The sequence below is a fragment of the Equus przewalskii genome, chromosome 1 (genome assembly GCF_037783145.1).
Source record: "Equus przewalskii isolate Varuska chromosome 1, EquPr2, whole genome shotgun sequence".
NCBI lineage: Eukaryota > Metazoa > Chordata > Mammalia > Perissodactyla > Equidae > Equus > Equus przewalskii.
The window spans coordinates 1,306,224-1,332,454 of record NC_091831.1 but is presented as its reverse complement, the minus strand read 5'-3'; the positions used below and the strand labels follow the sequence as shown (position 1 = coordinate 1,332,454).

The 26,231-nt window shown below is 56.3% G+C and overlaps 1 protein-coding gene and 1 long non-coding RNA gene across 3 annotated transcripts in view; one reads left to right on the top strand and one right to left on the bottom strand.

Annotated features, from left to right (window-relative positions):
• Positions 1–533: 533 nt before the first annotated feature.
• LOC139085131 (uncharacterized) lies at positions 534–5,439 on the bottom strand. The gene is made up of 3 exons (XR_011543214.1): positions 4,807–5,439; positions 2,732–2,917; positions 534–1,511 (listed from the first exon to the last, which is right to left on the bottom strand). It is a non-coding gene; the product is annotated as an uncharacterized lncRNA (long non-coding RNA).
• Positions 5,440–6,162: 723 nt separating this feature from the next.
• INPP5A (inositol polyphosphate-5-phosphatase A) overlaps positions 6,163–26,231 on the top strand; it is a 234,673-nt gene continuing 214,604 nt past the window's right edge. The window contains exon 1 of one of the 2 annotated variants that reach the window (XM_070631482.1): positions 6,163–6,507. In XM_070631482.1, the coding sequence (XP_070487583.1) occupies positions 6,433–6,507 (75 nt within the window). In that variant the 5' untranslated portion in view covers positions 6,163–6,432. The remainder of the gene's footprint in view (positions 6,508–26,231) is intronic. The other variant, XM_070631473.1, reaches the window with a different exon arrangement.

Genomic DNA, 26,231 nt, shown 5'->3' with positions numbered 1-26,231 from the left:
ATTTTTGTAGATTCCTTAGGATTTTTTTTTTTCTTTTTTTTGAGGAAGATTAGCCCTGAGCTAACATCTGCTATCAATCCTCCTCTTTCTTCTGAGGAAGACTGCCCCTGAGTTAATATCCATGCCCATCTTCCTCTACTTTATACGTGGGACGCCTACCACAGCATGGCTTGCCAAGCGGTGCCATGTCTGCACCTGAGATCTGAACCAGTGAACCCTGGGCCACTGAAGTGGAACGTGTGCACTTATCCAGTGCGCCACCGGCCAGCCCCTCCTTAGGATTTTCTATGGAGGTGATCATGTCGCCTGAAACCAAAGGCAGTTTTACTTCTTCCTTTGCAATCTGTCTGCCTTTTATTTCTTTTTCCTGTTTCATCGCACAGATGGATCTTTATTTCCATGTTGAATAGAAGGGGCGAACGCTCTTGCCTTGTTCCAAAACTCAGGAGGCGAGTATTTAGTCTGTCGGCACCACACCAGATGTTAGCTGGAAATTGTTCATAGATGCCCTCTATCAGATTTAGGAAGTTCCCTTTATTTTTAGTTTTTGGAGAGTTTTTATCATAAAAAGGATGTTAAATTTTGTCATATGCCCTTTCTGAATCCATTGACCTGATCACACAAAATTGGCAACAATCTAAACTTACAGTGCTGGGTGTCACCAGCCAGGGAAGTCACAATGTGCCTATCGGGTGACTATTCCACACTCCCCAAGAGCTTCCAGAGACAGCTTTCAGTGTGTCAGAAAGCACTTACGCTATAATGCTGGGTTTAAAAGAGTCAAAACTGTGCAGATAGCACGCCCAGAGTGCTAAGTGAGGAGCTAAGTAGAAACAATACTTGACAGAAGGACTATCAAATCATTAACAGCAAGGGCCAGCCCTCTGGCCTAGTGGTTAAGTTTGGCACACTACACTTCAGTGGCCCAAGTTTGGTTTCCGAGCACGGACCTACACAACTCGTCTGTCAGTGGCCATGCTGTGGTGGCGGCTCACACAGAATAGAGGAAGATTGGCAGGAGATATTAGCCCAGGGCGAATCATCCTCAGCAAAAACAAAAAACAAACAAAACCCAGTACCAGTGCTCAGTTTATTTGTGGTGAAATTATGAGTGGCACCCTTCCTTGCCATGCTCTACACACAGCTCAATGGTTTTCAGACATCCTCTGGCGAGCACGTGACTTTTGTAAGGAAGTTTCAGTAATCTGGCACAATGCCACCTGATGAGAGTGGCCCTGCACTCACTTCCTGCCTGTTCTCTGTGGAATCTCAGCTTCCTGAGGACATTTACCATCTTATCCCCGGCTTCTAGAGCAGTCCACAGCCCACAGCAGGTGCTCAATAGATAGTTGCTGAATGAATAAACGAATGGATAAGTGATTGAACAGATGGATGGAGGTTAAGGCCACATGGTGCTGTTGGGGACCTGCTGGGCTTGGACTCCTGGCCCCGTACCTACTGGCTGTGTGAAGTTGGCCAGCTTTTTAATCCCGAAGCCTTGGTTTTCTTATCTGTAAAACAGAGACACATGCCTCCTAAGACTGCTATGAGGACTGGAAATAAGAATTTCAGAGCCAGCGCTGACGGCCTAGCAATTAAAGTTCAAGTGCTCACCGCATCTGCAGCCCAGGTTTGTTTCCCAGTCACGGAACCACACTACGTGCCTGCCACTTGTCACGCAGTGGTGACGGCTCACATAGAAGAACTAGAAGCACCTACAACTAGGATATACAACCATGCACTGGGACTTAGGGGAGGAAGAAAAACCGAGAGGAAGATTGGCAACAGATGTTAGCTTGGGGCCACTCTTTCCAGAAAAAAGAAAAAGAATTCTAAAGCACCTCACACACAAGCAACGCCTGCAAAGCGACAGCCGTTTCTGAGCTGCCTAATGCAGAAAGTATACAAATAGGTCAGAGGGAAAGAAACCTCCCTTTCCCAGACGAGTGTGAGGTAAAGTCATAAGCTGCCAGTTAACTTACTAATGGCACAAACACCTCTGGCTAAAGTGCCCGGGTCCAGCCCCTTACGAAGAGGACAGAGCCCTGGATTCCTTCCCCTACGCGTCCAGCCAGGCTCTCTGCCTACAGAAAACAAATGTGAGTGAGTCATCTAACCCAGAGATTTTATATATAGAGGAATAAGGTTGAGCCACCCTGGCAGGAGTGTTGCAGATTGATTATTAAATGACTGAAACACACTTTGCAACTAAAAAGTGCCATGTATCTATCTATCCACTCACCTATCTGCTGAAAGAGGACTCAGAAGCAAGCTTGTGGACAGGAATCTCACCTGTAAACCTCTCAGCTATCTGATAAGCCCAATCCATAAATAAATTGGTTACTATCTTAAACTAGGTAACGATGTGGCATTAAGTGGTAACGTGCTGTCATTTTAAAAAAGCTGACAGCATACTGCTGTTCAACAAAAGACTTGGGTCAGTCTCCCTCTTGGGAGCCCAGAAACCATCTGGCTCAGGGGGTTGGAGCAGACTGGCTCCTTCTGAGGAATTGATGTCACAGCTCTGGCTGCTTCTCCCTCCCCTCCTCTGCGCTTGCACACTGAAGGGTCAGATCCAGATGCTAGGTGGGCCAGGCCTCTCCTGAAGCCGAGTAAGCAGCCTCTGCAAAACTTACTATTATTATTTTGGCAAAGGCAACACACAGACATGGGACAACATTCCAAAGGTCATGAAGGGCATCAAGAACAAGTAAGCTTCCCTGTTACCCACCATGTTATGAACATGGCTTTAACATCCGTGATGTCAGCGTGTACTGTCTCTCTGAAGGTGGGGTAGTCCTGGACCCGGGCTTGGTGATGGTTCTGACGTGTCATCCATCCACGTGACACAGGTTTGCCGTGCGTTTCTCTGTGGCAGGCTCCATCAGACTTCAGAGGCCCTGCTCTCAGTCTGCACCTGTGTGGTGGGGGAGGGGGAAGGAGGGCCTGGTTTCCACTAAGAATAGCAAGGGAGGGGAGCGCATGAGGTGTGGCGGGTGGGCGGGGGGCTGACAGACAAGGGGGCATTTGAGAGGCCGGAAGAGTCAGCAGAAGCCAGTCAAGTCACCTCTGGGGCACAGAGCCAGAGACAGCAGTCAAGGCCCTGAGAAGCCAGAGGCCCCTGGGATGCTACTCGGGCACTGTGGAGTGTGAGCGGCAGGAGGAAGTGGGCTGATCAGGAACCTGTTGCTGCCCCGTGTTTGAGATGGCCCTTCCCAGGGCAGCAGCCGGACAGGTGGGTACAGTCTCAGGCGTGGGTCTGACGAGCTCGGCAGTACCCAGAGGAAGGCGGAGCAAGGACCAAGCATGGGCACCCCGGGACTTCAGGTGGAGCACCAGGAGGAGCCAGCAAAGGAGGCTGAGAGAGGTGGGAAGCTGGGGGAGGATCCGGAGTGCCAACATCCCGGTCGTCCCCGTTCCTGGGAGGCAGTCAGGGGAGTCAATCATATTGGAAGATCAGCAGGCACCAGGGGTGGGGACGGGCCGCTGGATTAGGAGGCCAGTGCTAACTGCGAGGATGGGCCCAGCGGGGTGTGCGCAGAAGCAGCGTGCTTTGAGGGTCTAGAAGAGCGGCCCGCTGGCACTTGGGGCAAAGACTGGTCGGCTTCTATGAGCTTTGCAGCAAAGGGGTATAGGGCAAAGGAGGATTTTATAGGATCTGAGACAGGCAGCGTGCTTGTGAGCTGCTGGCATGACCCAGGAGGGGGTGGCAGGACGGAGGAGGCACAGATGTCGGCGGGCCTGCCAACTCAGTGGTTAGATCTCCGACTGCAAATCCTTCCTCGGTGAAGGGAAAAGCATCCGTCAGGTGTGGAGGCCTGTTGGTGGCTTGTGGAGAGAGGATCAGGGGTGAAGTGACATCTTGGAGCAATGAGGGCACAGGTGCAGAGAAGCCAGGAGGTCTGGTGCCTGGCAAGGGCGCCCCGAGAGCTGAGGGATGCCAGGGGCACAGGGCTAGGGGTTCTCTAGGTTTTCTCTGGTTTAGTTTCCTCCCATTTAGGCACAGTCAGAGTAAGCGAGTTTGTGTGTGTGCACACACGTGTGTGTGCGGGAGTGCTGGGTGTTTCTCTGCCAAGCAGTGTGAGGGGAAAACCGCCTGAGGCGAGCTGAGGAGGCCACACCACTTCTTAGGAAACAGGTTCCAGGCGTCAGTCTCCATGAAGGGTATCTTTGGCACATGCTGATTTTGTAAAAAAGTAAAACAAGTGATGCTGTATTACTCAGCAGGCTGCTAGAACAAATACCATCGACTGGGCAGCCTAAACAATAGGAATTCACTTCCCATAGCTTTGGAGACCAGAAGTTCAAGATCAAGTTCCCTCAGGGTTTGTTTTTGGGAGAGCTTTCTCTTCCTGGCTTGTAGACTTCTTGCCTTTCACATGACTTCTTCTCCATCTTCTGTTCAAGGGTGGGAGGGTGTGGGAAGAGGGTGAGTGCGCTGGGGTCTCTTATGATAAGGTTAGTAATGCTATTGGAAAAGGGCCCCACCTTACGACCTCATTTAACATTAATTGCCTCCTTATAGGCTCCATCTGCACATAAAGCCACACTAGGGTTTGGGGATTCAACCCAACTTATGAATTTTGGGGGCACACAATTCAGTCCATTGCCCACATCTTCTGAATGAGTTAGACACTGGTTTCTAAATCACAAGGGTTTTGGTGGTCAAGCTGAGCGGTCTAAGCAGGATGCAGCGGTGATGCCTCTCTTAGCAGGGCCGGGGCCCACAGAGCCTGCCCAACGTCCCTCCCCACAGCCCAGCAGGCAGGCTATGTCTATCGCCTGCTTTAATAGAACAGCACTCACATCTCGTAATGGCACTCGGAATGGGCACTGCCATTCACTTAGAAGCTGAAGGCCGCCTTGCTGGAGCCCAGGGTGCGGGTGAGCCGGCAGGGGTCTGCCTCTTCTCGTGGACACTCTCCGGCCCTGATCCTATGCAGCACAACTGGGAGGCCAGGCTATGGGGCGCTGGGGCCTGTGCGAACTGGGACGTGCTCGGGTGTCAGGTGCGATTTCGAGCCTCGGTGTGAACAAACCACCAGCAGCGTTTGGATGCTGGTTACATGTCGAACGATACTCGTATCTATCGGATTGAATACAACGTATCGTTACGATTCTTTCTGGCCGTTGCCCGTTGCCTTTCTCCAGCATAGCTCTCAGACTCCGAGCACTACGGGCCTGCAGTCCAGTCGCGGAGGGCAGCGGTTCCAGGCTCCGGGCACCAGCCGACTCCGCCCTCCCCGCCGCCGAGGTCCGGGCGGCTCAGGCTGTGGAGTGCATAAAACCTCCGGTCCGCCCTGGCCGGGAACTCGGCCTGTCCTCGTCCTCCTCTCACATGTGCGGCCCGGCGCGGTGAGCTATGGGGGCCACGTGTTCCGGCTACGAGGGACAAGGAAGTCGGTCCGCACTGCGCACCGCCGCGCGGCCAGTTCAAGAGGCGCCTTGGGAGCCGGGCCTTTTCGTCGTAGGAGTGCGGAGGGCGGAGTCAGTGCGCGACCGCAGCGCAGGGCGGGATGGGGCGGGGCTGGCACGCAGGCGCGGCTGACTGACAGGAGCGCCGCCGAATGCGGCCCGGGCCAGCAAGCCCCGCCTGGTTCCTCAGGCCCCGCCCCTCCACTTGGATAGGCCCCGCCTACCCCGTACGTCCCCGCCCCTCCGTGCAGGCCCCGTCCCGAACGCCCCTCCCGCGCACGCCGCTCTCCGCACGCCCCTCCCGTGTATGCTCCGCCCCATACGCCTCTCCCATGCATGCCCAACTCCGCACGGCCCTCCCGCGCATGCCCCGCCCCGCACGCCCCTCCTGCGCATTCCCCGCCCACACGCCCCGCCCGCAAGCCCCGCCCACACGCCCCGCCCGCAAGCCCCTCCTGCGCATTCCCCGCCCACACGCCCCTCCCGCACGCCCCTCCTGCGCATACCCCGCCCCGTACGCCCCGCCCGGGAAGCCTCGTCCACACGCCCCGCCCACACGCCCCTCCCGCGCATTCCCCGCCCACACGCCCCGCCCCTCAAGCCCTGCCCACACGCCCCGCTCCGCTCGCCCCTCCTGCTCAAACCCCGCCCTGTACGCCCCGCCCCTCAAGCCCCACCCACACGCCTCGCTCCGCTCGCCCCTCCTGCGTATTCTCCGCCCCGCACGCCCCGCCCCCGGCCCGGGGCGGGACTCTCCTCCGCGGTCGGCGGCGGCGGCGGCGGTGGCGGCGGCGCTGCGGGAACTTCGGCGGCGGCGGTGCTAATGGCTGCGCGCGGTCCGCGGTGAGCGCAGGCGGAGAGCGACGGGCGCGGGGCCGCGGAGCAGCGAGAGGGAGCGCGCGCGCGGCCGGACCCAGCCAGGCCCGGCCCGACCCGCCGAGCCCGCGATGCGCCCCGGGGCCGTCTCCCGGCGCAGCTGACGCCGCGGCCGCGGAGACCCCGGCCGGCCAGGCCGCGATGGCGGGGAAGGCGGCCGCCCCGGGCACCGCGGTGCTGCTGGTCACGGCCAACGTGGGCTCGCTCTTCGACGACGTAAGTGCCGCCGCCGGCCGGTCCCCGGCCCCCGGCCCCCGGCCCCCGGCCCCGACCCCGACCCCGGCCCCGGCCCTGAGCCCTGGGAGCTAGACCCTGAGCCTCGGGACCCCGGACCCCGGCCCTGAACCCTGAGACCTGGGACCCCGGACCTGAGCTCTGAGACCTGGGACCCCGAGACTCCGACCCTGAGCCCCAAGCCCTGAGTCCCGGCACCCAAACTTGGACACTGAGCCCCGACACTGAAACCCTGAGCCCCGGGACCCTGGATCCCAATTCTCAGCCTGAGTAGTATCCCGGGACCTGGACTTGAACACTGAGCTCGGACTCTGAGCCCCGGGACCCTGACCCTGACCCCTCGCCCTGACCCTGAGCCCCGCCTGGACCTTGGACCCCAGCCCTGAACTCTGAGCCTCAGGACCCTAGAACCCAGACCCTGATCCCCGTTTCTGATCCCAGAGTCCTAGGATCTGGACTGGGATCCTGAATCCCAAACCCCGGGACCTGGATCCTGAACCTTGGTCCTCCAAACCCCAGTGCCTCAAACTCTGGGACCCTGAACTCTGGAATCCTAGTTCCCCAGCCCTGGCCTCCAAACTCTGTAGGCTGAACCCAAACCCCAGAGCCCAGTGCCTGAACCCGGGTCTCTTAACCACAGTCCTAATCCCTGTCCAAGGTCCCCAAATCCTGACCCTGGAGCCTTAGTCCTCAGTCCCCAAATCTGGCCCCAACCTTGGTCCCTGAATCTTGACCCCAGAACCTCAGCCCTGATCCTGGTCCCTAAACCCCAACCCCTAACTTCTGCTCTCTGACTCCCAGCTCTCCGTTATCCTGGCCCCTGGCCCCTGGCCCTGTCTGCCTGCCTGGCCGGCTGTGGCTGACTAAGCTGCGGAGGTGTAGGTGCCCTCATTTTACCTTGTAACTTAGTATCTCTCTAGTTCTCAAACAAGGGGTGTCTGTTGAAAGCCATGGAGGACTTGATGTTTCTTGTTTATTAAAGAGAAAGATGCTGAGAAGCTCTTCCAAGGCCAGAAGAGGGATGCTGACTGCCCGAGGCCTTTACCTTCTAGGGCCTCCCATCCCGGCACCCAAGATGGTCCTGGGGAGATGGAGCCGAGGCCTGGGTTCCCGGAGCTCCCGAGGCAGGCCAAGGCTGACCTAGTTCGGTGTTTCAGCCGTGGTGCCACCCTGCTGTTGGTATTTAAACTGCCAACCCAAATAAAGCAGAATGCGGCTCTGAGTGGCATGCTTGTGTAAGAAAAAAGGGTGCTGGCACAGATGGAGCCTGTGATGGCCTTGCACTGTCCCCCTTCCCTCCGCAGGTGAGCGGTGGGTGCTGTCACCCCCGTGGTGGGGCTCACTGATCAGGCATGACAGATTCCCCAGGAGGGCTCTTGCTGAGCCTTTCTTTGCCGGCACCAAGCCTGGGTCAAGTGTTTCAGTAAGCTGAGTTCATGTGCAGGCCAGGTTTGATTTTGTTAATAAAAGGTGGGCACTATTTTTGTGTTTTTCTTATGTTAACTTCCAGGCGTCTATGTATTATACTTCCCTGCTGGAGATGAGCTGCTTTCCTTCTGACTCTGTTACAGACAACTTTATCTAGTTTCATCTTTGATCATTTTCTACAAAAGTGCCTGGGATGGGTGTGTGTCTATATATTTAGCATTCTATTCTCGGCTTTCCAGTAACATGCCACTATAACATGGTTTTGCCCAGATGATTCAGATCCGTTAGCTGCGGCTTCAAAGCCTCAGAAATGTCAGGAAAATTCAGCATGGTGGGGCATTTAAGTCTCAAAGGGAAAAGAATTTTGCTGTGCAAACATTCTTTCCAGTAATCTTTGATTCTGAGTTCTAGCATTCTTGTTGTGTTTCAGCTGTATACACACACTTCTCTCTGTTGACATTAAAATGGGTAACTTAATTTTCTTTTGTTTAGCCACGTGTTCTCTCTAAATTTTCATTTGTATTAAAGGCTATATGGAGTTTTGCATTATATTTACATCTGGAAGGAACATTTGTTTCGGTAAACAGTGCACAGGTTAATTCTGCAAGATGTCTTTTGATGTAAGGGCTACTGAGAATTATCTGTCTGTAACCCACAGATTTCTTACTGTGTGGAGCTCAGGCTCGAGGGGCTGGAGCTACCTCCTCCAGTGGCATGGAAAAGCAGCTGGAGGGCGCGTTAGCCAGCCTCACCCATGGTCCTGGGTGCCTTCTTTGGTGGAGATTTGGTGCTGTGGTGCTGGTGGGAGAGAAGCCTGGCCGGTGAAAGCAGCGAATTCTTGAGTAAAGGACATTTTAATTCCTTGGTTTGTAGTAGGTTTCAGAGGATCTGCGTGGTGGCTCCATTGGTCTTTGCATGACCTGTGCTGGTGCTGACCAACACACTCCAGATGGTGGTGAGGCCTGGGAATGAATTCTTCCTGGCCCAGTTTCATCATCTTGGAAACCAAGCTCCAGCATGTGGCCAGGGCCGTGGTCTCTTCCTGCAGGGTTATGGATCCGAGGAGGAGGGGCGTGTGAATTAGAAGCAGCCGTGCCGTGCTGTGAAGGACATGGTTGTCCCTTTGTGCACGAGGCACAGGCAGTGTGTTTTTGCTCCTGTAGGACCGTAGTCTGCCCTTATTACCTCCTGCCATCCGGAGGTGACCACTGTCAGAACTCTGGCTGTAGATTTAACCATGGCTTGGCCCTAACATCCTACGATCCACAGAGCGTTTGCTCTTTCCTTGTGAGCACCCCTGACTCCGTCGTGTCCCCCAGAATGGCCAGGCCACGTTAGTCCCCACGGGGGGCTCCTCACTGTGTGATGTTGCAGACGAGGTGGGGGGTAAATCTCAACAGTACATTGGTTCTCGAACTTTTACTCCTTACGTTCTTAAAAATTGTGGAGGGCCCCAAAGAGCTCTTGGTTTCATAGGCTCTAACTACCGATATTTACCATATTGGTAGGTAGAAACCGAGGAAAGCTCAAACTGAGAAAGTTGCGTAGCTGTCAGAAGGGTGACGTCATCCACACGGTGCTGTCTGGAAGGCTCACAGTTCACTCAGGGGTGAGGATGGGAAGGGAAGTCAGTGTGTCATGTTATGATATGAGCACAGCTCTGACTTTGAGAGCCCATGAATTGGGCTCCTGGGCCCCCCACTCTGAGGACCTCTGTCCTTGCTGGTGGCCCTTCCTGAACCTGCAGGAGCTTCTTCCTGCCTGGGGCCTGGATGTGGCCGGGGGTGCTGTGAGGTTTCCAGGTTTATGGTGACCTCCAGATGGCCCTCAGGGAGCCTGTGGTGGGTCTGTAACCTGGACTGGGCTCCTGCTGTCACTCTCCGTTTGCCTGGAAAGGGGTGGCCCGGGCTGTGTACCTAATTGTTTTGCTTGAGATGGCTGGATTTTTGACAAGTGAGGTTTCTAGCTTTTGGTTTTTTGCATTTTACTGGAAGTGAGCTGAGGGGGTGGATTCTTGTAGGCTGTGGTGTCAGAGCTGGGTCCCACCCTGACGTGGTAAGGCTGTTTGTTTCTTGGGAAGGAGACAGCTGAGCAGCCGGGATCCGAGAGCACAGCTCACTCTTGGTGTCTGCCTGCAGGGCCCTGGTCCTGCTGCTTATTCGGAGGTAGGTGTCCATTTCGAGCTGGTTTCCACTTTTGCTCAGTTGCCTCCTGAGCAGAGCGGCTGTGCAGGTGGGCTCTGCGGGGCTCCTTAGCCCTCACTACTGAGGAGCCCGCCGGGCTGCAGGCCTCGAGGGCCTTTCAGACAGCAGGGTCCTCGAGCCCCGCCCTGGGCCAGGATTGGCCCTTGTCTCTCTCTCATGCACCAGTAGTTTTCCCATCCTGCCCTGACCCCATGCCCCCTCCGCCTGCTGCGGCCTCCCTCACTCTTCATCCACAGCGCTGCACGCAGGGTGGGCACCCTCTCCGCCCAGCTTCCGCCCCCGCACTCTCCCACAGGGCTCCATGGAGTCCATCAGGACCTTGGGCCGGAGGGGCGGTGGTCGGTACCTGCCCTGGCGGCTCCTGACGGCGTGGGTCCCTCTGCTGCTTCAAGGGCCGTCGTTCACAAGCCGTGCACTTCACCCATTTAAAGCGTGCTATCCAGTGGTTTTAAGAGCATTCACAGAGTTGGGCACCTATCACCACATCGATTTTAGGACATTTTTTATACCTGAAAAAGAAACTCTGTGTGCCCCAGCAGTCCCCCCTCCAACCCTCCGTCTCCCTGAACCCCCAGCCTCTGGTAGTCCCCCGTCTACTTTCTGTCTCTAGAGATTTGCCTGTTCTGGACATTTTCATAGAAATGGAACCGTGTATGTGGCCTCTTCCGCTTGACATACTGTTTTCAGAGCTCACCGTGTTGTGGCGTGTGTCAGTGCTTCACCCCTGTTTATGACTGAACACTCTTCTGCTGTGTGCGTACACCGCAGCTGTTGGTCTGTCCGTCTGTTGATGGACATTTGGGCTGTCTCCACTTCTTGGCTGTATAGACAGTGCCGCTGTGAGCGTTCGTGTACAGGTTTTTGTGTGGACATGTGTTTTCATTCCTCCTGGGCACGCAAGGAGGGGACTGTGGGGGCTTTGCCGACCCCGTGTTTAACCTTTGAGGAAGTACTGGCCATTTCCCACATGGTTGGTCAGCCCCACCTTGTGTCCCCACTGGCTGTATTCGGGGTTCTGACCTCTGCACATCCTCCCGGCACGCGATGTCGTCTTTTTCAGAGATATTTTCCGTGGACACACACGTGTGCTCTGCTCCTCACCCCCACCTCCCAGCCTCGGCTGCCCTCCAACGGGCTTGCTCACGGCCCCGGGGAGCTCAGGCCTTACAGGACTGTCAATGTGTGGATGCCCGCTGCAGCGCCGTGGGGGCCAGCTCCGCTAACTCCGCTGTCGCCTGGGAAGCCAGTGCACAAGGCCAGTGCCGCGAAGTGGTGGAGACGTCTCTTCAGAGAGACTGGGGCTCCTGAGTTCCCGAGCAGCAGTGTCTGCCCTGTCCGTGCGCCCGCAGAAGCAGGCTCCCGTGCGCCCGGCCAGGCATCTTCCCAGGCTCTCTCTGTGTGTGCCTGGCCACGTCCCTCAGGGATGGCCGTCTCTTTTGGCATTATTGCCTCTGATCTGAGATCTGGGCGTACTTTCTCTGTGAGGATTTGGTGTGCCCGAGTGTGAGACCGTTGGTAGATGGGGACCCGCTTGTCCCCACAGTGGTCGGATCAGATAATACGGTGGTCTTGAGCCCCGTGCAGTTACGCTGCTGCTTCCTCCGAGTCAGGAAACCACGTCTGTGCCCTGCACACCTCCTCTCCTCGCGACCGACGTCATGCCGCACCCGCCTTTGATGTGCCCTGGAATTCAGGAGCCGCATGGCAGTCTCTGTTTGCAGGCTACACTGTCTCCCTGACCCCTGCCTGGCATCCTAGATCCCCACAGGCCTGCCCTCTGCCGTCACCCGTCAGCCTCTGAGAGCAGGGCCTCTGCCTGGTTTGTCAGCCCTGGAGTTGCGGAGGGAGGGCGCAGGTTACTGGTGAGGGAGGTGCTTCGCTGAGCAGTGTTAAATATGGCTGTTTCAAATCCAGTGGAGCGGACACCACAGGTGGGTGGACAGCCCTGGAGAGCTCTGACGCGGGGCACACTGCGTCCACTGCCTCTCAGCCTGGGCCACTCCCAGAAGGCGCGTTCTGGCAGGACGTCGCCGGGAAAGGTCCCCCCACTTGAGTTTGAGGCCCACCTGCTCCCCGCGTTGCACCCACCACCAGCACATGGGCTGTGTGCGTTTCTGGGAATGAGGGGGCTGGGGAGGGGGCCACTCTTTCTTCTGGAGTCTGGCTCTGGTGGGCGATGCTGGGTTTTGGGAGTGATTCCATGACGGGTAGGTTTGATTTGAAGTTGTAGAAATCGGTTCCAGGCCTGCCTCCCGGTGGATTGCCCTGATAGAGCCCCCTGCCCGGAGGGGGAGATGAAGAAGCAGAGGGGCGGCTGCCTGGGGAGGGGGCAGGGTTCGCTCAGGGACTCCAGAGTGATGGCTCCTTAAATGTTGACCTTCTCAATGTCTGCCCCAGCGGGTGGGCGGCGGGGCGTCCTGTGGGGAGGTGGGCTCAGTCCAGGAATTGGGTCAGTAGTGAGGGTTAGCGCAGGGTGGAGTGGCTAGTCAGAAGGGCAGCAGGGGGTCTGAGCGGCGTCTTGGTCACCCGAGTGTCGTCACTTCTTGGGATGTAGTCCCACTGTCCCCGTGTTCGTGTGTGGGCCCTTCTCGGGCACGTGGGGGACATGAAGTGACTTTTGAGTTCTGCTTCTGTTGCTGCTCCAGTTAACTGGCGCACTTGAGGCTCTCCACCTCGACCTCCTCCCCAGAGATGGTGGGAAGGGGGAGCTGGGCTCAGGCTGCTGCCCGGCCAGGCCCCAGGAAGGACCCTGTGTGCGCTTCCTTCTCTGGGGTGTCAGCTTCTGCTCTGAGGGCAGAGCCAGGCCTGGCCTGAGGGGGCTCCCCGCCCCTGGGGAGTGCCGGCAGAAAACTCTGGAGACTGGGCCGCCCCTCCAGGGCCTGCTCCTTTTACGGGAGCAGGTGGTATTTTAGTGTGTTTGAACCTGAGAAGTGTCCAGACACTGAGCTTTTCATCAGGGGTGGGTTCTGAGCTGGTCTGCTCCCCCATGGCCTTGAGCTCCTGGAAGGGCTCGTATGATCACACACATGTCCTGACAGAGATGCTGACCAGAAAGCCATCAGGGTTTCTGGTCTTTAATGATGGGCGAGGATAATGCTCATGCAGTTGCATCTAAAATGTGGAACCAATGTGAGGCCATTGGCTTTCTTTGGGCAAGGAGAGTGTTAATCCAGAAATGTAACCATGTGATGGTTTACATAAATCTGGAGTGGGAAGATATGGGTAGCCTGCGTGTCCCTGAGCCTGCGGGTCCTCCGTTCCTTGTCGGTCTGGGGAAGGCTAGGCTGCAGGCTCGGGCCTCTCTTTTCGGGGAGGATCCCGGGACTTCCTGTGATTTTCTGGGCTCGTCTTCAGTTAAGATCCTTGCCCCTGCTTGGCCTCGGTGATGAGAGCTTAGAGGGCATCTGCACTGTTTTCTCAAATTCAGATTTCGAATTTACACAGTGTGTTTTGGGAGATGAGGACAGCACTGGGCCAGCTCCACGTGGACCTGCTGCGCACTGCCGCGGGGCTCGCCACTCCGTGGTGGGGAGGACGTGCAGGGTGAGCGGGCTGAGCAGCTGTCTGTGGAGGCCGCACCGTCAGTATGGCGGCACAGGGCGTGCATGTGACCTCAGCTGGCCCGGTCCCTGACTGCGGTCAGGATCCGATGATCCCAGGGCAGGTCGGGCAGTGCTTGCTCGCACACAGAAGGGGGTTTCCCAGGCTGACATGTGCCCTGTCTGTCAGTGAAGCACGGGTGCCACCCAGGCCGCAGGAAAATGCTGCCTCTGGTTTTGGTTTTCCCTTTAGCGAATAAGAACGTCACCCTCATCTCCAGGAGTGTGGCCTTGAAGTCAGCCTCTTACTGTGAGTCACTGTGACCTCAGTTCTCTTCTTGTTGGTCCTTTGCTCTGACAAAGGCCTGGGCCCCCTCCTCAGGGGTTGGTGGGGATGCTCAGGCCTGTCTGACTGGCGTGCCCTTGTGTTAGGGTGGCTTTCCCAGCTCTTGCCCTGTCTGAGGTGCCCAGGAGGCCTCTACACGGGGTCCCCCGGCACTGCGGAGGCCACACTGAATATGCGCCCTCTGCCTTCTGCACCTGGCCCTGGCACTTTGCGTCCGCCGGGCCTGCCTGGCTCCCATGGCACAGCCCTTGCTCTGGCCCGCGAGCCCTGGTGTCTGGGAGCTGGTATCTGGGAATGCATCCTGGAGGTCGGACCCTGTTTCTCCCTGGGCAGCGTCCAGCCATGGCCCTGGTTTCGAGGCTCACTGGCCTGGGCTCTGCTAAGCCTCCTTTTCGCCCATTCTCGGGGCCTCTGAACGACTAGCAGTTATTGTAGCAACCAGAAGAGATTTAAAGGTGGAAGTCACGGCTTGGGAATTCTGCCCTTAAAGCCCAGTGCTGGGCCACCCTCTAGGGTCTGCGAGGACATATGGTGACAGGAAAGCATGGAGTTGGCTCCACCTTTTATCACGCATGTGACTGTGGGCATATGGTTTAACGTCTTTCCACCTGCTTGTGCATCAGGAAGGTAGGAATGACACCGGGCACAGTGGCTGCCGTAGATGGAGGAGGGAATGGATGCCCTGGCAGGTGTCCCAGGGCACCTTCCTTGGAAGGTCTCTGTCTTCTCCTTCCCGGCTGAGGCCTCTTTGGGTGGCAGCCTCGTCTTCACTTGTGTCCAAGGCTAAGCAGCGCTTGGGCGCCTGGTCAGGCCATCAGCTGTCCGCGGAGCAGGGCTCACGTGTCTGTGGTCACTGGGACGGCCTCGCCCTGCTGCCGGCATTGCCCTATAGGAGCGTTGTGCTCCTGCCTCTTGGCGCTCTTGCTGCTCCTGCTGCTCCCCTGCCTGGGGTCTGGGATGTGTGGCGCCTTCACCGTCGGCGCGCTCGCCTTCTCCACCACCTCCCCCCATCTGGGGGCATGCCGGGCCCCTGTTGCCTAGACAGCACACCCTTTCTGCCTTTGTGCTTCTGCCCCAGCTGCTCCTTTCTGAGCAGTCACTTTGGCCCCGTTGCACAGGCAGGCAGGACTTCACGCTCCCTTCTGGGGAGAGCCCACTGTCATCAGCGCTGTACAGCATTCTCCTGTCCTGCCTCCCCCTTCACCACCTGAATTGATTATAAGCTTCACGCCCTTTCCGTGTTTCCACTGGTGATGTAGCTGTCGGCACATCACATTGCATTCAGGTGTGCTGGCCTCTGACCAGCAGCTGCAGGAGCAGGATTTGGGGTTCTGCGCAGATGGGTGTCGGGGCAGAGGACTTGGCTCTGGGGAGTCAGAGAGCTGCAAGCCTGCTGCGTTCCCGGACCCTGACTGTGTTCAGGGCTGCAAACCTGAAGCTCCAGATGCGTCAGGAAAGGCGAGCGCCCCGCTGCCCTGGCAGCTCGTGGGCTCCTGGGAGCTGGTGTCCGAGGTGCTCTTGGTGTCGGCAGCAAGGTCTGCCGGCTCCTGACTCCAGCTTGTTTTTCCACTTGTAACAGGTTGCTTGAGGTCTGATTTGCATATCACGCAATTCACCCAGTGTCAGTGTACAGTTCAGTGATTTTCAGACAATATTTGCGGTTGTGCAGCTATCTCCACACGCCAGTTTAAACACTCCCCTCCCGGTCCCCGCGCGTCTGCTCTCTGCCTCCAGAATTTGGCCTTCACATTGTGGACTCACAAGTGTGTGGGCCTCATGTCAGGCTTCATTTTTCGTCCATGTTGGTGTCGCAGCATTTGCCCCTCCTTATGGCCAAGTGGTTTCCGTTAGGTGGACGTGCACTTTGTCCAGTCACAGTTGATGGATGTGTGTTGTTTCCGGTTTGGGATGCTGTGAACAATTGTGTGCGTCTCTGTGTGGACATGGTGTTCACGTCTCTTGGGTTAAATGGTCAGTGCTTTTAAAACCCTCCTGAGGCCTCCTTCTGCAGAGTCCTTGGGAGCCCGAGAGGCTGCCGTAGAAGGGGTAGGGAGCGGACGGACCCCCCGTCCTGTTTGCCCGAAGATGCCCTCCGGGCCCTCAGGGCCCTACCGATTCAGGGTCCCAGGGCTTAGTTGGGGTGCATGGGGGGGCGCCCGGTGCAGCAGGTGTTGACCCACACCTGCATGCAGAGCTCGCTCGGCGTCTGCTGCGCTGTGGTCCGGGCAGGGCGGTTTGGGATTTACTTTCACATGGCTTCATTTCTGTTAAGAATGACATCTGTCCAAGTAACAAACAGGTTTGTGGGGACATGTGTTTTGCTTTTATTTTCTCCTTCATCACTGTTACGGTTTTTCAGATCTGTTGCAACTTCCTGTTTTTGCCGTAGCGCTGCTGCTACCCTCGCCGCTGCGCAGCGCACTGTGCGCTGTCCCGGTGGGAGGTGGGAGGCTGGGCTGCGCACGGTGGGGTCATGGTTACTCATGCTCCCAACGGAATGTAGGGGAGCGGCGGGACTGACCGAGGGGAGACAGAAGCGGCCCCAGTGGGGATTCGGGGACTGTCCAAGACAGCGGTCACCAGGGCCCGGGGGCGGGGATCTCACCTAAGTTTCTGACCCTCTCCACCAGACTCCGTCCTTACACACGCGGCCCTGGGGACACTTGGTGGTGTTAGAGGAGGGTTCTTGGGGCAGGAGGCCTGGGTGCCGCTCGGACCGGCCTGGCGGGCCCCAGCTCCTGGCTTTCAGGTTTTGGTGGCTCTGCTGTGCTGCCCAGCTTCAGCCTTGGCTGAGCTTGCAGGTGCCTGCGTGGCTGACTCGGGGCCCAGGAGAGCTTGTTTTTAAGGACTGCAGTAGCGGGGTCCCAGCGACTCGGGGCCCAGGAGAGCTTGTTTTTAAGGACTGCAGTAGCGGGGTCCGAGCACCTCGGGCTTTCCATTCACTCGTCTTTTGTGAGCTCTCCTCAGAGCTGGACCCCTTCCAGGGGCTGGAGCCTCGACAGGGAGTCCCTGAGGCCTCTCCGTGCTGGTTTCCCACCAGCATACCCTCCAGGCCTGTCTCTGGGGGCGTCCTCTGAATTGGCTGGGCACAGGCCAAGCCCTGGGAGAAGCCTCCCTGAGGCCACTTGTGTGCCACCCCCACCCCCCATTTCCTGCACCTCCCCTGTCAGTCCTTAGCTGAGACAGGAGGGCCCTGCAGGCAGTGGACCTTAAGTCTGGAGTGCAGGGAGAGGGCTGGGCAGGAGAGGCCTCCTGGAGAAATGGAGGATGCAGCCTGGGAGTGGGCGAGGTCACAGGAGGGAGCAGAGACAGAGAAGCGAGGGTCCTTGGGCCCAGCCAGGAGAGGTGAGGAGGCCAAGGAGGGGCCCTGGGAGTCCAGGGAGGAGTGTATGCTGGGGGCATGAGGAGCTGGAGCCAGCAGGCTGGAACTGGCAGGCCAGAGCCAGCGTCCGATTGGACGTTGTCGGAGGCGCCTTCCACGTTGTCAGGGCTTTACCCTCCGAGGCAGGGCTTCCACTCCCCTCGTCTTATGGGGACAAAGCACAGTCCGCATGCAGGGCAGGGGGGGACTTGCACCCAGGCAGCTTGGCTCGTGGCTTGCATGCTGGTCCCCGTGCTGCCCCAGCCACCGAACACAAGCAGGAGATGGACTCAAGGGTGGCTTGGGATGTGAGAGATGCCCTGGGTGTGGAGACTACAAATGGCTGGGGAAGCGCTGGGGCCTGAAGGCGTCGGAGCATGGGAGCTGACCAGGGCAGTAAGGGAGGGGCGGCCACTGGGGCCACTGCAGGGCAGGGGCGGAGGTGGGAGGGGAGCCGGTCTGCTCGGGAAGCACGTGGCCGGTGTGGGCGGTGTGGCTGGCATGGGTGGTGGGTGGTGGGGCTGGTATGGCCTGGCATGGCCGGCAGGGGCGGTGAGTAGCAGAAGCCGGGCACTGTGGGCCGAGAGGCATGTATATTTGATTTTGCTCAAATGCCCGTTCCTTTAGCACCCTGGGGACTGTGGCCAGCGGGCAGATGCAGCGAGGTGCGCCTGCCTTGGCCTGCCATCTTCATCCCTGGGACCCGCACCATGAGTGGGGACGGTCAGCGCTCTCCTGCAGGCATGCAGGGGCTGTTGGAACTGCTGTGGGCTGTCCGTGTTTTGTAACTACTGATAAGTGAGTCAGTCCGGAAGGGGAAGAAGGGGGCCTCCCGAGGACCCGGAGGGTGAGTGACTGAGCTGCTCGGGGAAGTGCAGCCAGAGAGGATGGGCGCCTGAAGGCGTGCTGCGGGGTGCTTGGAGTGGCCTCTGAGAGTGGGGGCCCACGTGGCATGCGTCCCGAGGACCCAGGGTGATAGACACGAGAGCACCGACCATGTGCTCTCCATTCCTATCTTCTTAATAGATAAAATTCCCACTCGGGAAGAAAGTTAAAGCTTTTTCCTGGTTTCTAGGAGAAAACTTATGTCTGTGAGCCTTGATGACCTTGATAATTTTAGTTTTTTTATAATGAAAAACATCATATAGAGTGACCCCAGAAGGCCTCTGAACTGCCTCCTCCGTATCCTGTGAGGCTTTTGAGGTGCTCTCAGCACCGCCAGCATGGCAGACCCCTGAATGGTGTCAGTGTTCTGGGACCGTCACTGCACCAGGAGTCTGTGAGGGATGAAGAGCACTAAGCTTTAACATTTTGTTAGCGAATGAACACCCCTTACCTCCTGGGGGGAGCCGACGTGGGGTCTGCTGGTACCCCTGTCCGGTGGGGCTCCCAGGCCTGGTGCATGCGCTAGGTCTGCTCCCTCAAGAACGAGAGCCATGCCCTGCACCCAGACATCTGTCGCAGCATCCAGGTGTCCTGAAGCAGAGCATGGAGCAGAGGGACCCCTGGACAAGCTCTTCTCCTGTCACAGACGGGGGTACTGAGCCCCCTGTGCTGAAGTTCCTGAATGCATGGGTCCTCCTCACACACTCATGGATCGAGTCACGCTGCTCCTGCCCTCCTCTGGCTGCATCTCCTCCAGCATCGTGAGATTTACTCAACATTTTAACTGCTGTGGAATCCGTTTTCACTGCATAGACATCCCGAATGTCTTCACAGACACCGCTGGACAGTTTCTTGCAGTCACAGCTCTGAGCACTGAGCTCTCTCCACCCTCCTCAGGACCTGGGTGGATCCCTGAGTGCCTGTTGAGGAACCGGCTGGTGGGATCTGGGTGAGCTGCTGTCCAGTGTGCCTGGACAGAGTTATGTACATGCATGCTGTGTACACCCCACATTACGTACGTGCACATCACACACGAATGTAGTGCATTCCACACGTGCACATGTGCAACGATACAGCATCTGTACGTGTATGTCATATACGTGTACACTTACTGCTACCCGTGGTGGGAGGGCGCCTGGTGTTCCACATCTCGTCAGCTTTGGGTTTTCTCGGGCTTTGGAGGGTGGCTTTGGAGGGTGTGATGTGGTGTCTGTTCTAGTTTAATTACATTTCCCTGGTTCCTTGTGGTATTGAGTGTCATTTTTGAGACTTTTTCCTTGGATTTTCTAGGATCTTTGTTTCAAAATTGTGTAGCCTTTATAGATCTTCTATGTAGATTATTGACAGTTATTTTGATGAGAGGTGACCGTGGGGTTTGTAGGATGGCTACTGTTCTCTTGGTCAGTGACACTGAGTTATTTTGGGTCATTTAGTTTCTCAGGGCTGCGTTTAGATGTGAGCACAGAGAGGTCTTTTCGCACGGGGCTCTGCACTGGAGATTTCTTTGCTGTCTCTTGTTGTGCTCACCTCTTTTGTGACGTCCTCATTGTTTCTCTTCCATGTGCCGTGACACTGTTTGGAAGTCCCTGATCAGAGGTTTGGGCAGTCTTCCTGCCTAAAAGCACTTAGATTTCCTGGGTGACCCTCTTCACTTGCTGTGGGGCCCTTCCGTGTGTCCGCGGCTGGCTTCTCAGAGCTGGGCCTCGGCCAGCGCTGTTGTGACTCGCTGTGGAATTCCAGTCTGTCTCTGGTTGGGTGGCAGGTGAGCACTTTGAGCGGGCGGGTCCCTCTGGAAGCAAGCCCCTTGGCCGGGAAGAGCCTTCCTTGCCATCCTCCAGCGCCGGATGTCAGGGAGGATTCCACAGTTTGCTGTCAACTCCTCAGTTCCTGGGTGCAGCCGAGACCTGGGTGCAGAATCTGAGGAAAACAGCTGTTTGTAACTGGATTAGTTTGCTCGTTTGCGTAGGCACCAGTAGATTTTTCTCTTCTTGCTTCTTTTCTGGGTTGATGTGGCTGTGGAGCAGGGAGGGGCCACGCCCAGGGCCTGCAGACCCAAGTTGTGTGGGGTCGTGAGGTCATCGTGCTGGGTCAGACCACGTGTAAGTTAGAAGGTGAGGGAGCTCGAGCCCGGGCTGCAATGAGGTGAGGGCTACCTGGGGGTTCCTGTGCCGGTTGTCTGTCTGACGTGGATGGGTGTGTGCAGGTCACAGCCTGAAAATAGCTTTTTACTCTGGACCTCTGTCAAAAGTTCCTTCCTGCTCACCTACAGCATGGCTTGTGGGGTGCGGGGGAGTGGGGCGCCCCTGGCAGGTCTCCGGCTCCTCCTGCTGTGGCTTTTCTGGCTCCGCTTCCCAGTGGGCCTGGTGCTGCTCCCTCACGATCAGCATCCCTGCGGAGAGTCTGCAGGTTCTCACCCACGATGAGTTAAAAATTAGATGGTGATTGAACGTGAATGTGGCCACCAAGACTTTTTAGTGTACAGAAGCAGCGTGGCCGCCAGACGTTGCGTTTCTGTGCCCCTGTCCCTGGGCAGTCCTTCCCACCGGCTGCATGTCTGGCGGGGTGGTCAGGGCCACAGCGGAGCCTCCCTTGGCAGCACGTGGGAGTGTTGTGGGAGCACGCGCCCAGCACGCATGGACACATGCTCGTTGACACGCGTGGCCTGCCCAGAGAGGCTCTTGCTCCACAGAGGGTGTTCATGTCCTAATTGGGGATAACCTTCAGGATCGCCGCTCGCCTCAGCTCCCGCCCTGGACCACGAGCAGTGGTGGCACATGCGTTGGCGTTTCTGCCTCCCGGAGTAGAGGTCCCATCCGCTCCTTTGCTGGGGACCCGAGTCCCTGTCAGGTGCTCTTGGGTGGCGAGGGGCTCTGTGTGGGTGGAACCCTCTCGGTCCTTCCTGTGGTGGCTCCAGGGTGGCACGGAAGAGCCTCGGTGTGGAGAGGTTGGCTGCAGTGAGGATCTCCACCTTTTTTCTTTTCTCTGCCGCTGGAGAAAGTACTAGAAGGGGGAAGTGAAGTCATAGGCACACGCAGCGTGAATGTTGGTGTGTTGAGTCTCGGCACATTTTCACATGCTTTGCTGCAGTTGATGTGTTGGCTGAAGCCCTTGGACTTTCTCTGCTGGACTGTTGAGAGTCAGAGTGGGACCAGGATATTCCCAATAGCCTTTGGAGCTTCCGCGGCATCTTGCTGACTTCTGTCACAGACCTTCTGGGCCCTTTCTGGCTCCTGTGCAGGTCCAGGGGACACCCTTGAGTCCCCAGCCCTGGCTCTGCCTGCGCCTGCCAGTGCTTCACTTCCAGGAGCCACCAGGGCCTGGGGACATGTGGGCTTGTAGGAACCGCAGTCATCTCAGCATCCCTGACTCAAGCCCTCGGCTTGGTGTGCCCGCCCTGCCTGCCTGCTTTGAGCCGAGCCCTCCCCTTCAGGAGCCGGGTCAGGCGCAGCCCCCTCCAGGACCCTCCCGAGCCCTGCTCTGCCCCGCCCTGCCACCATCACTGCCCCCTTCCTCTTGCCTGGGCTCCCTGAGCTGGCCTCTCGCCGTCTTGCAGTCTTCTGACTACGAACCGAAGAAGTGCTCCCCAGCTGGGGGAGAAGTGCCTGCTGGCGTCTCTCCACGCATGGGGCCGTTTGTTCTAGCCTTTGTACACAGGTGTCAAGTGGTTGACACAGCAGCTCTGTCCTGCATCTTCCCTGAGGGCCAGGCCCCCACCCAGCCTCGGCCCCACTGACTGCAGCACGCGTGTTGTAAAGGTATCCCACAGTGGAGAATTAGTCTTCCCTTTGGAAGTCTGTGTTGGCTGCATTTATTATTGTTACTGTTATTTAAAAGTCGAGGCAAAATTCAGATACCGTCAGATTCACTCTTAGTGTGTACAGTTCAGTTTTTCAGTATACTCACAAGGTTGTCAGCCATCACCACTGTCTAATTCCAGAACGTTTTCATCACCCCAGGACGAAACCCAGTACCCATCAGCCTTTGCTCCCCGTTCCTCCCTCCTCCCAGACCCTGGCGATCACTAATCTCCTTTCTCTCTCTGTAGATTTGCCGCTTCTGGACGTTTCATACAAATGGGGTCAAACAGCATGTGTCCTTCTGTGTCTGACCTCTTTTACTCAGTGTGTGTTCCGGGCTCATCCGTGTTGCAACGTGTATCAGAACTACATTCCTGTTTATGACCGAACACTGTTTTGTTGTTTGTGTAGACCGCCTTTTGTTTCTCCATTCATCAGTTGTTGGGCATTTGGCTATTATGAATAGTAGTGCTACGAACGTTTGTGTACAAGTTTTTGTGTAAAAGTAAACTTATGTTTTTAAACCTTGGGCATATACTTAGGAGTGGAATTGCTAGGTTGTGTGATAACTCCAAATACAACTTTTTGAGGAACTGCCAGACTGTTTTCCAAAGTGGCTGCAACATTTTGCATTCCCACTGGCAATGCACGAGGGTTCCAGTTTTTCCACTTCCAAAAACAACACTTGTTATTGTCTATCTTTTCCATTCTAGCTGTCCTAGTCCGTGTGAAGTGGTTTCAATTTGTGTTCCCTGATGACTAGTGATGTTGAGTGTTTTTCCATGTGCTTATTGGGTATTTGTATATCTCCTTTGGATAAATGTCTGTTCACATCCTTTGCCCATTTTTAAATTTAAGAAAATTGTTGAATTTTTCTTTGTATATTCTGGATACTAGATTCTTATCAGATACATGATTTGCAGATATTTTCTCCCATTCTGTGTGTTGTCTCTTCTTATTCTTGGTAGTGTCCTTTAAAGCATAAACAGTTTAAATTTTGATGAAGTCCAGTGTATCTGTTTTTTCTTTGGTTGCTATGCTTCAGATGTCATAATATCTAAGAAACCATTGCCTATTCCAAGGTCACAAAGGTTGACCCTGTTTTTTCTTCCAAGACTTACAGTTTTGGCTCTTACATTAGGCCTTCAGGCCATGTTGAGTGAATTTCTATGTGTGGTGTGAGGTAGGGGTGCCACCTCATTCTTTTACATGTGGATGGATATCCAGTTATCCCAGCGCTATTTGTTGAAAAGACTCTTTTCCCCCATCGAATTGTCTTGGCATCCTTGCTGAAAATTAATTGATCCAAAATGCACAGAGGAATTTCTGGACCCTCAGTTCTGTTCGCTTGGTCTGTGTGTCTGTCCTTGTGTCAGCACCGCACTGTCTTGATGACTGTAGCTCTGTGGTAGGGTTTGCATTGGGGAAGTGTGAGTCCTCTAACTTTGCTGTTCTTTTTTGAGATTTCAGCTGTTCTGGGTCTCTTCTGTTTCTGTGTGAATTCAGGGATTAGCTTGCCAGTTTCCACAAAGGAGCCAGCTGGAATTTTGATAGGGATTGCATTGATCTGTGAGTTGGGTTGGGGAGTGTTGGCATAATCTTAACATTACGTCTTCCAGTCCATGGACACAGGGTGTCTCTCCATTGATTGAGGTCCTTTAGTTTCTTCCAGTGATGTTTGTAGCTTTCAGTACAAGTCCAGCACTTCTTTTGTTTAATTGCTTCCTAATCCTTTTGCTTGCTGTAGATTTCCTGTTTCTTCTGAGTTAGTTTTGGTAGTTTGTGTCCTTTTGGGAATTTGTTGTTTCATCTAGGTCACCATTTGTTGGCATGCAGTTGTTCATAGTATTCCCTTATAATCCTCCTTATTTCTGTAGGTTAGTAGTAATATTCTCTCTTTCATTCCCGATTTTAGTAACTTGAGCCTTATGTTTTTTGTCAGTCTAGCTAAAGGTTTGTCAATTTTGGTGGTCTTTTCAAAGCACTGACTTTTGGTTTCCTTGATTTCTCTCTCCTGTTCTTCTGCTCGTGGTATTCTGCCTTTAGAATTAAATCATACAGAAGCCTTTCTTGAAAATCATGTTGCTGCTGCAACTCCTGTCACTCTCTGCTTGTCTGTCCTTGTTTTCCGTCCACACCAGGCCGCTCGCCTGCTTGTTCTGAGCAGAGGCTGTTTCTGCAGCCGCCCCTGTGGCCGCCCTTCTTTTGAGTCACCTGTGGTGGGCACAGGTGGTGTGTGACCCTGATTTGGGGTCCTCTCTCCTGCATGACCAAGCTTCGGGGCAGTTGTCCTCTGTGCACCTGGCACCGGGCGAGGGGGCTCTTACCACAGATTGGCTGTTGCTTGAATAAATGCAAAGCAGGCACAATCCAGTCTCCGGCCGATGCTCCTCTGAACACCCTGGCGTCTCGGCTCCGTGCTGGCTGCTCTGAGAACCTGAAGGGACGTGGCTGCCAGCTCTGTGGGACCTGCGGGACCGTCACAGACCTCACGCTCCAGTGGGCTCTCGTCTCTCTCTCAACTCTTGCGACTAACAGTAGGGAGAAGCAGCAGGTACTTGGAACAGCTCTTTGTTGAGCCACCCCCCGAAGGCCGCCCAGCCTGGGTCTGTTGTGCAGATACTCCACTTGGCCCGGGACCCCACACACCTGGATTGACCTGCACGGTGCCAGCTGTAGCTTACCTGTCTGATGCCAGAGGACGAGCCTGTGGTCGGCCCCGGTCCTTGGGGAGTATGGCCACTTCCTGACTTGGAGGCAGTTTGCCTGAAGCCCGTTAGGACCAGAGGTGGCACACTCTGGTGGCCTTCCCTGTGATCACGCTTGTTCCCACCGCCCTGACCCGCCCCCTCTTGTGCTCTGTTGAGGAGAGAAGCTGCTCCCAGCAGCAAGGCCAGTCTTGTGAATGCCTTTCTTCCAGTTTTTTTTTTTTTTTTTTTGAGGACGATTAGCCCTGAGCTAACATCCACTGCCAATCCTCCTCTTTTTGCTGAGGAAGATTGTCACTGAGCTAACATCTGTGCTCATCTTCCTCTATTTTGTATGTGGACACCTGCCACAGCATGGCTTGATGAGCAGTACTAGGTCTGCACCCAGGATCCAAACCTGTGAACCCTGGGCTGCTGAAGCAGAGTGCGTGGACTTAACCATTACACCACTGGGCCAGCCCTGCCAGTGCCTCTTAACCAATGTGAGCAAGAGGTTGACTCGACCTCAGAGAAGCAGAGCGTTTTGTGGAAAGCGCTGACCCAGCAGTGTCCCCCAGCTGTCTTCTTCCCGAGAAAGGTTGTTGGCAGCCCCCTGCTGCTGCTCCGTGGCCAGGAGCCCCTGGAGGTCAGGGTCGCAGCTTCCAGCACGGAGTACCTTTTGGGGGTGGCCTGAGGAAGCCTCCTCTCTGGGACAAAAGCTGTAGCAGACGCAGCTGCCAGACTGGCTCCCAGGGCTCTGCTGAGGGGTGGCCTGCTTTCTGCCGACCACAGCCCTGGACCTTCCCGGCTGGCATGCAGGGGCTCGCTACCTTGAAGAATTTTCAGGAGAGGCGCGTCTCGGCTCACATGGTGAGCCTGGCACCTGTGTCCAGTACTTGGGGTCCTCAGGGGTTCCTCAGGGGCTTTTCCTCCCCCACAGACTGTGGTTCTGCCCTGTGCATGTGGGCTTGGTCTGAGCGCCCTTGCTGTGGGGCCGCCCCTGCTCAGGCATGTGGAGTGTGCTCTGGGGAGGGACACAGGCCTCACCTCACCAGTGTCCAGTGATGGAGAGCAGTGGGTGAGCCTTGCCCTCAGGGAGGTTGTAGTTCGTCAGGGAAGAGAATGGCGAGATTATTTTCGAGCTCTATCTTACCTGTGTCAGCCGCAAGGCGCTCTGTGGGGTAGGCAGAGCTTCTCTTGCTAGTTTAAGTAGAAAAGGAAGTTTTAAAGCCAGTTGGCTCCTGAGAAGGGCCAGGAGTCAGGCTTGGTGACCCAGGGCAGGAGTGGCCGAGTCTGTCCCCGCCTCTGGGGGCCCTTGCTGCTGCTGTTGGGCAGGGTGTGCTGCTGCAAGGACTGCCTGGCGGCTTCTGACAGCTGGGGTCCCTCTGTCAGCCCCTCCCCTTGCCGAGGCAGGTGCCTGGCCCAGCTTCCTCCTGTCACTGGCTGTGTGGCTGGAGCC